General features: G+C 43.7%; 1 protein-coding gene across 1 annotated transcript in view; it reads right to left on the bottom strand.

Moving 5' to 3' along the window:
- Positions 1 to 382: 382 nt before the first annotated feature.
- Positions 383 to 15,892, bottom strand: part of FBLN2 (fibulin 2) — a 79,528-nt gene continuing 64,018 nt past the window's right edge. The window contains exons 8-16 of the mRNA XM_026076748.1: positions 15,519 to 15,653; positions 13,253 to 13,390; positions 12,811 to 12,954; positions 9,291 to 9,419; positions 8,645 to 8,770; positions 7,149 to 7,265; positions 6,207 to 6,335; positions 1,919 to 2,042; positions 383 to 740 (exon numbers count right to left, since the gene is read on the bottom strand). Of these exons, the coding sequence (XP_025932533.1) occupies positions 383 to 740; positions 1,919 to 2,042; positions 6,207 to 6,335; positions 7,149 to 7,265; positions 8,645 to 8,770; positions 9,291 to 9,419; positions 12,811 to 12,954; positions 13,253 to 13,390; positions 15,519 to 15,653 (1,400 nt within the window). The remainder of the gene's footprint in view (positions 741 to 1,918; positions 2,043 to 6,206; positions 6,336 to 7,148; positions 7,266 to 8,644; positions 8,771 to 9,290; positions 9,420 to 12,810; positions 12,955 to 13,252; positions 13,391 to 15,518; positions 15,654 to 15,892) is intronic.

The following is a 15,892-nucleotide window of genomic DNA, read 5'->3' as shown; positions in this document are numbered from 1 at the left end:
AGGTTTTCTCCCTTGGTCAATGGCAAAAACCAATGCTCCCAAGTGAACATCTTTCCTTTCTAGTGCAATACCCTGCAGATGTGACTAAGCAAAAAAATAATTTCTAAGAAAAGGTTCCAGCATATAACACAATACATGTCCTGCCTTTCAAACCCTTCCTTTGCTCATTGTCAAACGATGATGTAAAGAATTATGTAAGAAAACAAACAACCAAAAAAAGATAAAAATTAACTTAATTTACACAACCAATAAAAAAAGTTTGAAGCAATGATAGAAAAATAATATAAAGGCTAGATACATTAAATGCCAGTTCAACAGTATTAAGCTTTGGTAGAACAGGTAAAGAGCATAGCACCAATAAATTCCAATGTCAATACACGCTTCAGTATGCATGAGCTGTGATGAATATGTAAATTTTGGCAAGAAAAGTAGTGTATGTTCCCTGACGCCACAGTTTCATTTCAACATCTAACAAAAAGTCTTTAGGCTCTTTCACTTGTCGCTGGAGAAAGACGATGCCCGTGTAGGAGTTCAGCCTCCGGGTGCTGAAGTAGTTCTCTTCGTTTCCCTTGTTGATAGTAAGGATTATGTTGTCTCCAGCATAGGCAGGGGATGGTCCAATACGGAAAATATGTGCTGGGACCACGATATTGGTTTGGAAGTTCAGCTGGTAATAGGTAATGCGCACCGGGGTATTTTGGCAGTCCAGGTAATTAAAGCAACTGATGCGTTCACATCTCCTAAGAGAAGAGAAACAAATCGGGTTCAGCATCCGTGCAATTGTGAGTAAAAAAATACGTATTTCAGTGAATTGCAAAGTCAAGAAAGTCTTCAGCATGTGTTAGATAGATAAACAGCAGACTGCACAGACTTCAGCTGGGTAATTAACAGCTGCTTGTTCTGCTTTTGCAGTGCCCGTAAAACATTTGTAAATGATACAAATGTCAGAGTACAACAGTGCAAGAAAAACATCATGGACACGGAGAGCAGCGTTTGGAAGCGCCCCAGCGAGCACAGGGAAACGGTGAGCCGGGGCCGTGCTGCCAGCAGCAGCGCAGAGCCTGGGCAAGGCGCCTGCGCGTCATCGCCGGCGCGGGGCTGGGACAGCGCGCCACAAAAACCAAAACGATCGCACCTGAAGGGAGCTAAAACATGCCAGGGGAAACAAGTTCCTGAACCCGCAAAACTGTGAGTTCTGTGAGGCAGGAAAAGTGCATTTTAAGTCATAAGCAACTAAGATTTCCTCCTGTGAATAGAGAGTTTCGTTCCTGAAGCAAGCAGCCTCTCCGCGCTCCTCCACGTCTCCGTCTCTCTTGCAGCTGCTCATTATTTCCCTCTCCGCAGCCCAGGCTTCCGCTCAGCTTCCCGCAGGCTTCCGCAGGGCCGGCAGCCCTCGGGGCACCAAGCCGTGGGAACGCAGGGCTGCTCCGGAGCGGCGAGCGGTGGTGGCAGCCCTCCGCAGAGCCGCGCAGCCCGGCTCGCCGCTTATCCCGCTCCCCTCCAGCCCGCCGCTACCCCGGAGGAGCTGCCAGGTGCGGATTGAAGAGGCAGCCCCAAAACAGCTGTAAAAATGGCCCGGCAGCTACTGCCATGATATAAGCTACACCGAGGATCCTAATTTTTTTTTTAACAGAAAATAGAGCCTTTCAGGAGCTGCACAAGCCTGGGGCAGCAGGACTGAAAGGCGCCTGACTGCCGCTATAGCAGCAGCTGAGGGGCAAAGGCAGGTTCTGGCGGCTGGAAGGAGGAAGAGAGAAGAACGGACCGCGGCTCCGCGTGGGGAAAGTCTGTTTGCTCCCGGCACCAAAGCACCTTGGTGCAGCTCCGAGCGCTTACGTACGCCCGCAGTCTAACGCACTGCAAAGCGGCCCGCAGCCAGGGGCACGGCCGCTCTCGTCATCGCGGCGGCGAGACTTACATGTCAGACACTTTTCGGTAGTTGGCCGGGCACTCGAAGGACAGGCAGCGGAAGCTGCCCTGGATGTTATAGCACGACTCGGCGGCTGAGCAGTTGTGGGTCCCTATTGCACACTCGTCGATATCTGGCAAGCAGAAACGCAAGGAAGGAGACACAGTAAGTTCAAAAACAACAAGTAACCACAATTTTATGGGCCGTAACATGGTTATGAGCTGGACTCTGTGCGTATGAGAAGCGAGAGGGGTCTGTGGTTTGGATCCGCAAGCAAGGGCTCGTGTTTTGGCGGCTGGGTTGTTGTGTGTTACCTCTTCAGCAGCCGCGTCTGATGCCGGCAGACAGAGGGTAAGAAGCCAAACACCAGTGTGCGGGATGTGAAATGCACGTGCAGCTGAGCTACGCCAGGTTCATCTCTAGACACAAGACCCTCCGGGTTTTGGAGTGATGGAGTAAAGCATGTTGATTCCAGCTGTCTTAAAATTCAAATGTCTTCTGTGGAAAAAGCTGATTTTCCTCCTTGACATTATTTGCCATTACTAACGAGAGCTGGCAATACCCTTTTATGCAATAAAAAAGGGAGCCCACTCTCTCTGCAAGGAGCTCGCAGTCCTTTCTGTGTTATTTGCCAGCGCTTCCTCCCGCCTGGCAGAAGGCCTGGCCGGTTCCAGCCATCAGCGCACGGCCAGCGCTGGCTTTCTCCCACAGGAGAAGTTTGTCTGTTTACCCATACTTTGCAAATATTTGCATGCTTTTGTGAACCTAACCGTTCTCGTTCCAGGGTTGTTTTAACTGCAGGGGAGAACAAACATTAAAAGGAAAAAAGTTCTTAAAACCCAAGATCCCCCTCTCTTGCTAGTTCTCCCTGTAAAAAACAATATTCAAGGTTCAAAACAAACACGACATCTAGACAGAACAGTCTGTGATGTTATTTTCTCTCTTTTTCCTGAGGTGTCAGAGATGGTGGTGTAAGCAATATTGTAAACTAGGCTGAAGGGGAACAAAATAAAATAACCAAATAGCAGTAGTCTAGGACAGTGCAGCCCTAAACATTTCAGACCACGCAATGACTGCCACCCCCTGCAGCCGTTGCGCCAGGGCCGTTCTGACGGAGGATAGTTTTTAAATAGTTTCCTAAACAGTGATGGGCCAAGTTTTACAGCTTCACAGACCACAGGTAGTCCCTGAACCACAATTTCGTGCTTAGCACTAGCCTATGTTAAGCAAGGTTTTTCTAAGCAAGCATGGTGCTCACATGCGGTGTGATAAGCTCAACACTTTGGGGAGCCTCTAACTTGTTGCAAGCAGCAGAGCACGTGCACAGACTCATGCACCGTACAGACCCGTGTGTAGGCACAAGGACAGCGGGAGCACCCCAGGTCCTTGCATGGAAGGACAGCGGCCTCACACGCTGCAGGACACGCGTGTGATAGCAACGGCTCCTTCTTCACGGAGAAGGTTACAAAACAGCCACATATCCTAGGCAAGCAGCATCCTTCCGGGTCGCCCAGACTGAGACAGGGCATGTCTGGAGACCCCCCACCCCCAGCAAACACACATAATCAATGGAGGGAAGCCCTAAGTTCATCTGTGTTGGTCATTCACAGCCTATTGTGACAAAAATTACCCCTCAAGAATAAACAAATCTCATCAGAATACAATCAAATGGTGTTTAAAGCAAGCAGGACCTTCTCACTGACTGTCTGAGAGTTGAGAAAGCTGAACTAAGTCAGGAGAAGGATTTATCTATGCACGAAGGTTGCTCGGGATCAGAGCAGGGTGTGAATACAAAGCAGAGTCACTACTGCTGTACAGCCGCATGATTCAGGAGTCCTACGCTCCACAAGACTATTATGAATATAGCAACTTAAGAACAACAGTTTAAACAAGACACAGATTTAAAAATTTAAGTTAAACACAAATATCTCCCAATAACAAGAAGTAATGTTGCAGAAGACAACAGAGAACAGTTAAAGCTCAAAGACACTTACTGGCCTATAGCATGAATGTGGTTACCTAAATAATACATATGCACAAGCCCAAGCCATGGACCTTAAAATGCTGAAAACCAGATGCAGCAACAGGGATACAGTTTGAGCAGAAAATATTGGCAAAGATCTCACAGTCACATTGTGTACTCCCAAATGTCTAGACAACGCACAGAGGTTTTAAAATGAAATAAATGCTAACAGACAAACCACGTGGACTGTGTAGGGCTCTGCAGCTCTGCCAGTTGTCGCAGAGGAGAGAGGCTCCTGGAGGAAAACTGTAATTTCCCTCTCCCTTCATTCCCCTAGGACGAGAACTGGTCTTGCACATTGCACTGAGTGGTCTGAAGTCTAGCAAAGTATACAATAGGAAGTGGGAGAGAATCAAAGTAAATTAAACTTCTTGCTGATTCTCAAAAGTGCCCTCAGGTGAAAAGAAAATTTCTTCCATATTGTGTTCATTGTCAGGAAAACGCTCAGTTCACCAGTTTGGCTATGCTGCAAAATACCATTCACAGTTTCTCCAAAAAGATCCATATGTTGATGCACTATTACAAGAAGTTGAACTCATCTGTCTGAAATGAAAAAAAGAAAGGTCCGAAGAATGTACCACTAGTAACTCTTAATTTAGGAACTGGCTGGATGATGAGCAGTTGGGGCCAGATCTTGGGCTGGCAGAACCTGATATAATCGCCTTGAGTTTAGTCCAACTGACATCAATTCAGACTGTCTCTCTGACCATCTTTTCAAACAGGCCTCAACATGAGAGCCTGCCCATTGTACACACTTGCATAGCTAGAAGTCTGCACTGCGTGTTCATCTGTGCAAAAAGATGGGATACACCCCGGGTTGCTTCCAACGCCCGACTAAATGCCAGCTTACTTACTCCGACACAGAGTTGCCTCACGTGTGCTAAATTTTTGCAAGTCGACCACTTTCCGCCAGTAAGGAGGGCACCCGTACCAGGTAGTATGAGTCCTTTGAAAACTTGCTCCGAGTGTGCCTGTGTAGCTCACTCAGCAGAACCAGCCCACGTGACGGGCGTCCCCTTCGCAGAGGTTAGCGTGGGGCGCGAGTGTCACACCATGGAGACCTTGCAGTTGTGACCACTGCCCCGGGCGGTGCACCCTTCCCCTCCACCCAGCGCTGGGAGCGTGCTGGGCACCTCCGGCTCCGGAGGGCTGCGCTGGCAGCCCGAGTGCAGTGACGCACACTGTTAACTCTGGAGAAGGTCCCCAGCTCAAATCACAGCGCTGGCAGAGAGGGCAGCCAACGCGCCAGCGCTTGGAAAGTCAGCATGCAGCAAAAATGCCTGAGGAGAGCTATAGCTGTGGATTTTCTAAAGGTGGCTTTTACATAAGAATTTAAATTAAAGTCCGTGTAACTCAGAGATTGATTCTGAGGTCCTACATAAAATCATATACAAAAAGAAAGCTCCCCCCAAAACCCCCACCCTTGGGAAGATTCTTGCTGTCATTGAGTCCATTTCTCTGCTACAAGGGTAGGATCAACTGTGCTCATGTCGTTCGTGATTTACGCAGTGTAAATTCACTGCAGTTACCACTGAGAAGAAAATTTAAGCATAGAAGATACATGACCAAAATTTACGTGAACGGTTCCTGAAACACTAAGAGCAGGAAATGCCTGGTAGTTAGCGTAACTGACTGCAGGAATGTGTGCAGAGTACATAGAGGCAATCAGATCTTCAATCGTCATTACACCGTCAGTGCATCCTTCGGAAAGGGGGGATTTTTACTTCAAAAACAGACAGCTGCACACCAGATGAAAAACTCCAGACACCCAGCATACATTTCTATGATTCTGGAGAGAATGGGTGGGGGTGGGAGGTACATGTCATTTACATTAACATTTACTATAGCCAACATATTTAAGCTTAGATGGCAAACTTCAGGATGTCCAAGTCCCCATTACAGCTCCTAGATTCACTCTCCCAGTTTTCTGGGGCAGGAAGCTCCTGCAGCTCATAATGAAGCTGTGGATTTGTACATCTGGCACCTCTAAAAATCAGATGACTTACTGATGTGCCAGGGTGCAGATATATAGCCCATGCAAGCAATCAAATGCCCCAACTTGCTAGATGAAGTGGGTTCCCCTAGAAACTCATTTAAACAATTAGCTTACACTGGATAGCTCAGTTGCTACAGTTACTGCTTTTTTCTAACCCAGGGAAAAGCCGACACTGCAGATAGCAATATATGGCAATTTTGTCAGATACTAGCTTTTTATCATTCCAAAGATTAAAGCTTCATGATATAATCCTTCCAGTTCCTTAAGCTCATCATTACCTCGACAGGTTCGTCCATTTGCTGCCATGGTATATCCTTGCTCAGGACAGGCACACTGATAACTACCAGGAACATTCACGCAGCGGAAAGTACAAAGGATGCCTGCACTTTGTGTGCACTCATCTATATCTGGAAAAAAAAGAATTACAAACATATGAAAAAAAAGAAATTACAAACTTGAAAAGGGAGGCTGAGGAGCACAAGGAAATTCTTATATGACACATTTATAATACATTCCTCTTAAGCAAGAACGCAGCCCTAAAAGTTTGATGTTGCTCTAGACAGTTGATGGTGGTTTCTGAAATGCTGAACATAAGGCTTTGCTCCCAAAAATACTGGCTGCAAGATGTAGTAAGAACTCAAGGACTCAAGGCACATCTGAGTTTGAAAAACTCTATCCTGTACTCTGTAATTCACCCTCTAGGATTGCTTTGGGAGCTTCCTTGTGCTTGGGAGAATGGGGATTTCTTCACCATTTCTTAAAAAGAGACTCTGGAGTTAGTCTGTGAGAAAAGCATGTATGTGTCGGTATTGGTAACTTAATGAAAACAGGTAAAACCCTTCCTGTCTCCAGTCTGATTGCTTTGCTCCTCTTTCACCCACCATCAGCAAAAGTTAGAAGCAGCTCAGCCCTGGCTGAGTGGAGGATTTAGTTGATGCAGTCTAACTAAACACCCCTTCCCTCCCAATTTTTCCAGTCATAAGCTTTAGCCCCATTAAAAAGTAACCTCACTGGCTCTGTGGTCACCCAGGTGTGCCGCCAGCCCCAAGCAGGAGGCACGACAGCAAGCTGCATTTCCAACAGCTGGAGCTACCTTGTGCAGCTTCTGCAGCAGCATACGACTCGGAGTCGTCCTTAGGCACCACGTGCAGCGTTAGGTGCTGCTGAGATTTGGAGAGCACACACACATTTAATCCGATGTGACAAAGCAGCAGCCTTACCTTTACACGAATGCCCATCTTCTGCAAGCTGGAAACCTTGCCTGCAGTAACACTGATAGGAACCGTAAACATTGGCACACTCCTGGCTGCAGGGACTATTATCACATTCATTCACATCTGTATCCAAAAACAAACCCACAAACATTGCCAGGACAGTTCAGAACAATGTCTCTCACCCCATCCTCCCTTATCAGCCGTTATCAGATCCTTCTGGACAGAGTGGATAAAGATGGACTAATTCATCCAAAGATGTTTCTGCCCCCTGCGCAGCATGCCGTGAAGCATGAGGACATGTGTTGCACCTAAATTTCATTTCTATGTATGCTCATGTAAACACATGCAAACATTTGTTTCAGATCTGATGTGTTACAGCTACTTAAAATAACATAATTATTTCCTTAAAAAAAACTTCACAGAGAACTTCAAAATTTTCCATTCTGTTCAAAATCTAAAATATTTTTTCCAGTTTTGTCACTACTGTTATGTCTCTAGTTTCATTTTTAGTAAAGTTTGAGTGAAAAATCCCTGATTTTATTATGTTCTCCTTTCTCTCATCTGGAAGGAAAAGAAAAAGTATGTGAAGGAAAGGAAGAAAGGGGAGAAACAAAAATGAAATAATCTAAGCTTTGTTCTAGTTGAGATATTTCAAATGAAACCCAAAAACTTTTAGAGAAGCTTGGGTTGTCTTTTAAAGTCATTCCACACTGAAGAAAAGATATCTCCCCATAACATTTTAAGTGCTATACACCATATATGTTGCAACTACAACAGTTTACGTCAGCTTTAATGTCTCGATAAAAGAAAATAAATAGTAATAGACTCAGAGTTGGTATCCTTACAGTGGAAACTGATGCATTTGTAACCACTGCAACACATCCTAATCATCCGTTTCGTAAGGCTCCTCCACTGGAGATGCTCTCTAGCTCTAGCAGAGTTTCTCGGTATATACTAAAACCACACTGCCCTCTGCTCTTTATAATGCAGTACCTTCCAAAAGTGCAATTACCTAAACCAGTGAAATAGCTTAAGAAAGACGACTGTGCTGCGGGAGGCATAGCTCCCAAATGCAAAGGCAGAACAATAGCAGCCAACCACTTTGCCTTTTTTGGGGAAGAGATGAAGGAGAATATAGCTATACAACAAGTTGACAGTAAAAAGAAGATAGAGAAAGAGGAAAAAGGCACCCAGAATGTGTCTTGCATCTTAGTGATATCTTGACCCTGAATCAGTGCAGTGGAAGTGGCAGCTTTGCCTGCCATTCACGGCACACAACTTGCGTGTGGAAAGCTCCCCCGTAGCACATTGCTGATTTGGTAAGTACAAGGGACTAGGGTTTGTCAGAGAAGAGCTGACAGTTTGGAGGTTTAATTCAGTATCTGCAAATTTGAGCATGCATAAATCATGGGGTTATTGTATTTACATTTCACCTCAACTCCTTCTCTAACATCCCTTAATTTACACTGCAAGTTCTACTTCACGGAAAAACCGTCCGGTACCTTCACAGTGCTTCCCATCGTAGGACAAGCGGAAACCAGAAGAACAAGTGCAATGATAGGAGCCAGGAGTATTCTCGCACGTGTGCTGACACAGGCGTCCGGGGTAATTCCAGCACTCATTTATATCTGCCAGCATAACAAGCAAAAATATACAGTCAGCTTAAAAACAAAAACATCAAAGGAGATGTATTTTAAAAGATGTCAGAGATTGATTTGTAGAGCACAAAATGCTGCAACCTCAGGTTTTATGCTGTCTACCTTTGTGCTCTGAATGGTGTATAGCAGCAATAAAATACAAAACGCTGTATCATGGTTTCTTACGGAGAAGGTTGTGAAGATTTCAGGAAGATAAATTTCCACAGCGGGAGAAGCATAACTTACAGAAAAGTGCTTTGCAAATGACTTTAATCAATAACCTGCAGCCAAACTAAACCAAGGACACCTGAGCCATAGCCAGTGCCCCGAGCGGCAGAGCGCTAACCGGCCAGTGGCCTCAACGGCAGCAGCTCCCGGAGCAATGCCATTATCCCTTGAGCCACCGCATTGCAGAACTAATTACTGCGTGCTCTGCAATAGTGCTAAATACTGCCTGGAGGTCCGAGGCTCAATCAATCCATCATTTCCTCTCGTCTTGCGCCTTACATACCAATGCAGGTTCTGCTGAATGCATCGTATTGATAGCCCATCTTGCAGTCACAGCGGTAAGCCCCAGGAAGATTATGACAAATCTGCCCTTCACTGCAACGGTGTACGCCAGTTTGACATTCATCCACATCTACAGAATCAGAGAGAGCCATTAGCTTAAATATAGTTTGCTGAATGTCACAGTTTAGAAAGTGAAAAAAAAAGAAAACAAAACCAGAAACAGAATCTCTTAGGGTTGTCCCCTTGACACAGGAGGCAGAATATCAGCTTTTCCCACTCTGCTTTTCTCAGAGTCAAATGTACACATCTCTAAGTCAAACTTTTGAAAAGCAATACATTATTTTAAAAGTGAAAATGCAATGGAGTTTTCCCAGCATATTCTGCACTTTAATGTAAACACATTTTGAATCTGATCAAACCATGACATTTAAATACCCTATTCTGATGTTCTGCCATTACATGAGTCATGACAAGCCATTTAAAGCAAAACAAGAAGCAGCCAGAAATTCTGCTCATCCCTTGAACTAAACAATCGCTATTTTCATCTCCTCTTGCCCTTTCTATCCTGCTTCTGCTGCCCACCTTTTGCTCTTTTTCAAAGTTGATCTTTTTTCTTCTCTCAATCAACCCAAATTTTGATATTCCTCATGGACTCTCATCCAAAATCCAGTTGCTTCTCCACTCACATGTACCACTTCCAATCTCAGTTTAAAAATCCTCAGAGGAAGATGAGAGTTTTCAATATAGACTGATTTACAAGACTTAGAACATGACTAAATAGCTCATCAGTATCTAACAAATCCCTGTTACCATCTGTGACAAGAAGCATCAGAAAGTCTGATCAACCCTCAGACACTTGTATTTATCACAGTGTTCTGAGTTCTGCCATCTTCTAAGCCATCAGATCCTTCTTCATTCCTATCATCCACTTCTTTAACTATTTCAACCATCCAAGCCACTGTTCATGCAGTATTAATTAGGATGGCAGCCTAAGTACAGCCGGGAGTTCTCCATACAATGGCCCTTTCAGTGACTGCCCTTTCCGAAGTTATAAATTCTAGCACCATTTCATTTCAGAGGGTTTCTGGGCAGTTTCTCATCAAACAACAGTCTTTAAGGTTGCTCTGGAAAGTCATCACTTGCTGAGAAAATGATAGGGAAATGGGAGCAAGTTTCCAAATCTATACTTAGATTTGGAAAAGTGGAGATTATATTAACCCTGGCGAGAGGTGCAAGCAAATACCGTTCTTCTGAACTCTGACTTTTTCATCACGTATTCAGTCCCTGCCAGCACTGGTGCAGTGACGACAGGGAATTTGCCCAGCAAAGAATGCCCGACAGGCTCACAGATTTCTGCTGAAATGCTGCCTTCTTATTTTCTTTCAGATCAGAGGAAGCATCAAAACAAGGAAGTTTTTAATGCGGATACAAATTTTTATATTAGCAGTGTTATTTGCAATGAATTCATGCATGCAACCATTTCATTAGTTTGTGCAAAATTATATATTCTTTTGCATTCAGCCTTTAACTACTTCTCGGGCATTATCCCATCAGAAGTGTGCTACATTTCATGATAGTTACAGTACTTTTCAATTAAATGTAAGAGGTAGTTTTTAATAATTGATTTACTGAATGAGAAAGAATGAACATTTCCAAGGAAAATGAATCCTCTAAGCAGAGATGACAACAGAAGTTTAGTTCTGCTCCAGAAATGCATCCAGATGATGTATTTTATGTTACTTTAAGTAAATCCGAATCAGGAGTCCAATTAACCATCGTAATACCTTGAAGAAACTGGTCTTTATCATAGAAATAGGAAATTAGGACCATATGCTTTTCCTTTTTCTTCTCCATACTCTCTTTCTACTTTAAGAAACTCATACCAAAATAATACCAAAACACAGGCTGCAAACTGAGACATAGCACACCCAGCAGTGACAGAGATCACCAATTAACATTACACATTTGTTTTCCTAAAATCAAACAGAAATGATGCCAAATAACCCAGAGAGTTTCCCTATCCCTGCTCTTTAAAAGCACTGTCAATCATGTAAATTAGAAACAAAGTAATTACTTTGTAATTAGAAACAATGTAATTACTTTGCATCATGTTATATCATCATGCTTTAAACGTATAACTGCTGTATGACCCTAAAAACAGTCTCAGGGTCCCCTCACTCCAGGTGGTGTAAATTGGCCTAGCCTTGCTGACTTCGCTGAAACAGGACTGATGGAAACCGGCTGAAGAACTGTCCCTACACAACAGCTGTGGAGACAATACTTCCGTACCTTCCCTTCGGCACAGTCAGAATATCTCAGTCTGCTCTATAATTAGACAGCAAATGAGACTGCACCACTTTGCCCTGAGTTTAGGAAACACAACCCACTGTAGCTGTTTTAGGAAGCTTTCTCAATTTCCTCAGCTAATTACATTAAATATCACAGTCTTCTGCCTGGTTCCAAATCTCACTCATCTTCTCACTGGCCAAGTATAGTCTGGACAGTCCCGTGGGTAAAAGCGTGACGGGAGATAGAGGGTAGCAAAGAGCAAAGAGGAAGAAGTGGAAATTTATTTGACTGGGGCCTTCCATCTATACCACTGTTTTTCATTACAGTTCTCTCTCCAGCCTCTTACAAGAGGGGTTTTATAAGTTATGAATGCGAGTGGTGACCAAATCAACAAACAGCTGTGAACGAGGCTTCCGCCCACCTGGGGAGTCACAAAAGCTTTCCTGTCCTTCCTTTCGTTCAAAGGTAACATAAGTAGAAATCTTTAGGATAACATCACTAAACAAAATGCTGATTTGTCATTTCTTTTTTTTCCCCCAGCTGCTGTCTTACCATTTCCTACTGTGAGTAGCACAGAACATAGGAAATTCAAAAATACACAGCCAGCCTTTCCTTGGGCACTAAGGACCAAGCCTCAATTCCTTTGTGCCCAGTGTGCTCATTTACAGAGCAAATGCAGAAAGGGCAGGAAATCTACTATTCTGAGTCAGTAACACTATACACACTTGGAATAAAGGCCCCTACAAGTCAGCAGTGAGATGTATCTTAGGCTATATAGGTATTTCCACATTCTTTTCACAAAGAAAAGAATTTATCCTAAGCATTTGTACAACTGAATGTGAATAGAAACACCATTTATAATGCTGCAGTCATGGCTTCAGATCATATAATTTACAGTGAGATACTGTACAAAACAACAAAGGATCATGGTTTTGGTTGACAGCATGAGATGAAGAAGTCGCTAGGTCTCATACACTCCAGAACAGAAGTCAGCCAATCGCATATGCAGTCAACATCACTGTCAGCCAGGGTCACCTGCAGGAGTTCAACGCCGCATTCAGACCTACAGTGCACACAAACCACCGGGCTGTTTGGACAGCAAACGTACACAGCAAATTCCCATCCCTCAAACAAATTTATGAAACTTGAAGTAACTCAAAAACTCTTTCGGAAGCGAAATGCACTTTTGCCTCTGAGAGGGCACCTGAGCAGAGACTGGAGTCTGACCTTACCGATGCAGCGGGTCCCATCCTCGCTGGCGTGGTAGCCTCTGCTGCACGTCAGCATGTTCCTTTGGCAGGTGTAAGACCCAACAGTGTTGATGCAGTTGAATCCTGGTTTACATGGCTCGGGGAGAGATGTGCATTCATTAATATCTGGTGAAGAAAATGAGTTAGAATACTGTTAGCAACCCTTTTCTTCCAGCTCTCACTTCTTTTCATTGATTTTGATTTATTGTACTACAAAGATAAGGCTGATGAGGATCTGTTATGGTAGTCCTTTCAAATAAAGTATGTGAGTATGCATATCTTCAAAAGATCAGCAATGTTTAGACTTAATTCACAGTAAGATTTAAGGAAAATTGCACATGGTCACCCACTGGACAGGCTAAAAGGAAGAGGAGTTAGCCAGAGCTGCTGCACATATTACAAACATATTGCTGGTGACACTTACCAACACAGTTACCCTCCGGGTCTTGTAGAAATCCATCCATGCACCGTTGCTTCGATTCACAGTAGAACGATCCTTCTGTGTTCTGACAAACGAAGTTTACTTTACAACTATGAGTTCCTTTCTCGCATTCATCAATATCTGTTAATCAGATCAAAACACCAATTTGTGACTAGTTAAGCTGCAATTTTCAATAGCCTTCACAACTATTTACAACCTCTTTTCTCAGGAAGGAAGTTAGGAAGCATTGTTTAAACCAGACACCCAAAATGGCTTGTGGAAACTCTGAGGTGTGGGCATGTCTGCTCTTGCACATCCACAGGCTCCCGAGCTTGGCAGGCTCTGCAACGAGTTCCGTGCCAGTCCCCACTGCAGCGTTCACTGAACCTCTTTTAAACCACAAATAAGAAACACTGCCCATTTTAAAATCCCAGAGACCCAGAATAAAACTAGAAATAAGGGCACACAAAATACATACCACACTATTTCAAAAGCAGAATGATTCTCTTACTCCTCAGACCTCAGGAATTCTAGATAAATACCTGGCTAGGCTGAATTTGATGCTAAAAGGACCCCTGAGTTAAACAGGCTGGGATTTCATGTTGTGCACAGGCCCAAGGGTACACACATATGTACATAAATACACAGACCAAACACCCAACCACCTCTGAAAAGTATAAGAAGTAGTAACATTAGTGACAAATTTTGCTTTTTTTTTCTTGCTCTGCAGCCAGGGCTGAACACAGTTTTCTCATTTTTATTATTTACATCAAATTACCTCCCAAATCACCTTCACCAATTTAATGCCCACTTTCTAGGTACCCTTCCTGTAAGTCTCAAGCTTAGAAATTCACGCCCAGCTGATCCACGCTGAGTAGCCGTGTGGCTCAGCTGGTTGGTACTGTGGTATTGCTTCCAGTTCTTGACTGAAGGAACCCCACCCAAGAACAGAATTCCAGTATAAATACATTCAAAGTGCAGTTTCTGGGAACATTTTCTAATACTACATTAACATGTACTGTTTCCTGAGAACACTCCTCATGATGAATGTATTTACTAGAAGATAAAGACAAATACAGTAAACCGTGTGATTCAGGAGTTTCCCACTTCTCCAGGCAGACAAAGGGAGACTCCTTGGCATTCATCTTTCTACTCTAACACCTCAGTTCAGTGTTAAAGTCACAAAAAAACACCATCAGTCTTCCAGAAGCTACTATATTAATAAATCTTCCGACCCTATATATAGAAGGAGATGCAGAAAAATGTGGACCTCAGTATTTCATAAAATGCTGCAAAATCAATAGTTATATGTAGACAATTTTACACTGAGTAGTTTTGGAATAACAGTCCTTCTTCTAAGTCATTAATTTAAAGCTACTTAAAAACAATTTGTGCATTGGATAATCTATTATAGTTACAGTCTAACTTCAAGATTAGAAAGTAATTTAGATTGCTAATAAATGTTAGAAATGCTATAGAATCAGACACCAGAAGAGGGGCTCAAAAAAAGACCCTTCAAGTAATGACAGGTTTACTTATGACAGCTGTATAAAAAGTGAGAATTCTGATTATTTCTATTTTATAACATTTGTTACATGTCAAGCGCTAAGTTTTTTCCTTAGGCATCTCCTACTCCAGCTGTCAGGAAACTCTGTAAGAAAATTTAGGAGTAAATAACTCTGACTTCTGACCTGAGAAGAAGGGATCCTCTTGCACACTCACATGCTGCAGAATAGCATCTGCTGCGCTATCAGTACTGAGTTTAGCCTTTAGAAGACTCTCCATGAGGTCCCTATATAGATCAAGAAGGGGGAGGCGAAGAATAACCTCTTAACCCCATGTGAATAAATGCAGGCAGGCCTCCTAAGCACAGGAAGGACTGGACTGAGTCCCCCTGATCCATGCAGGCTGGACTGATCCATGCAGGCTGTGATTCAGCATCGGCTCCGTCAGAGAAAAGCCGAGCTCCCAGAGGAGGGTAACAGCAATTCCTCCGGCAGCGACATCTCACTCCAACCCCTTAAAAGCAGGGCAAATCCTAAATCATAAGGTTTCATGTATTTCCCAAATTATTTACCATTACTGTTGGAAACTATTTCAAAGAAATGAACATACAGAAGGGGCTTGTGAAGCCAAACATTTCCATGACGACCAGGTTTTTCTAGTTCAATTCTGATATTCTAGACCAGCAACAACAATATGCTTCACAGTCCCTTTCCCTTCCTTCTCAGTAACGGCAATTGCATCAGCTGAAAAATGCTCGCCTTACCAACACATTCTCCATCCTTAAGTTCATAACCTGGCTGACAGCTCAATTCCTGGAGACATTTAAACGATCCCATCGTGTTGACGCAGTGCTCTCGCCGCTGGCAGGTGTGCGTATCCGTTACGCATTCGTTAATGTCTACAAGAAGCAATTAGACAATTCAGTGCCTCATATTTATCAATAAATCTGCCTCTTCCTGCTCTCTTTTGGAAGGAGCCAAAAGCTCGTGTGAAACCATTTCTTCCAAAAGAAGGTTAATGTAGACAGTGGTCTGATTTAAGGACATGTTATTTCAGCATCTTTTGTTAATGCAAAGTAGCTCAAGAGACTCAAACCTCATGGAGATTTCCTCCGCCTCCCCCTCCGCACAGCGAACG

The sequence above is a fragment of the Apteryx rowi genome, unplaced genomic scaffold (genome assembly GCF_003343035.1).
Source record: "Apteryx rowi isolate R43461 unplaced genomic scaffold, aptRow1 scaffold_111, whole genome shotgun sequence".
Taxonomy (NCBI): Eukaryota; Metazoa; Chordata; class Aves; order Apterygiformes; family Apterygidae; genus Apteryx; species Apteryx rowi.
This window is presented reverse-complemented; position numbering and strand designations above follow the sequence as displayed.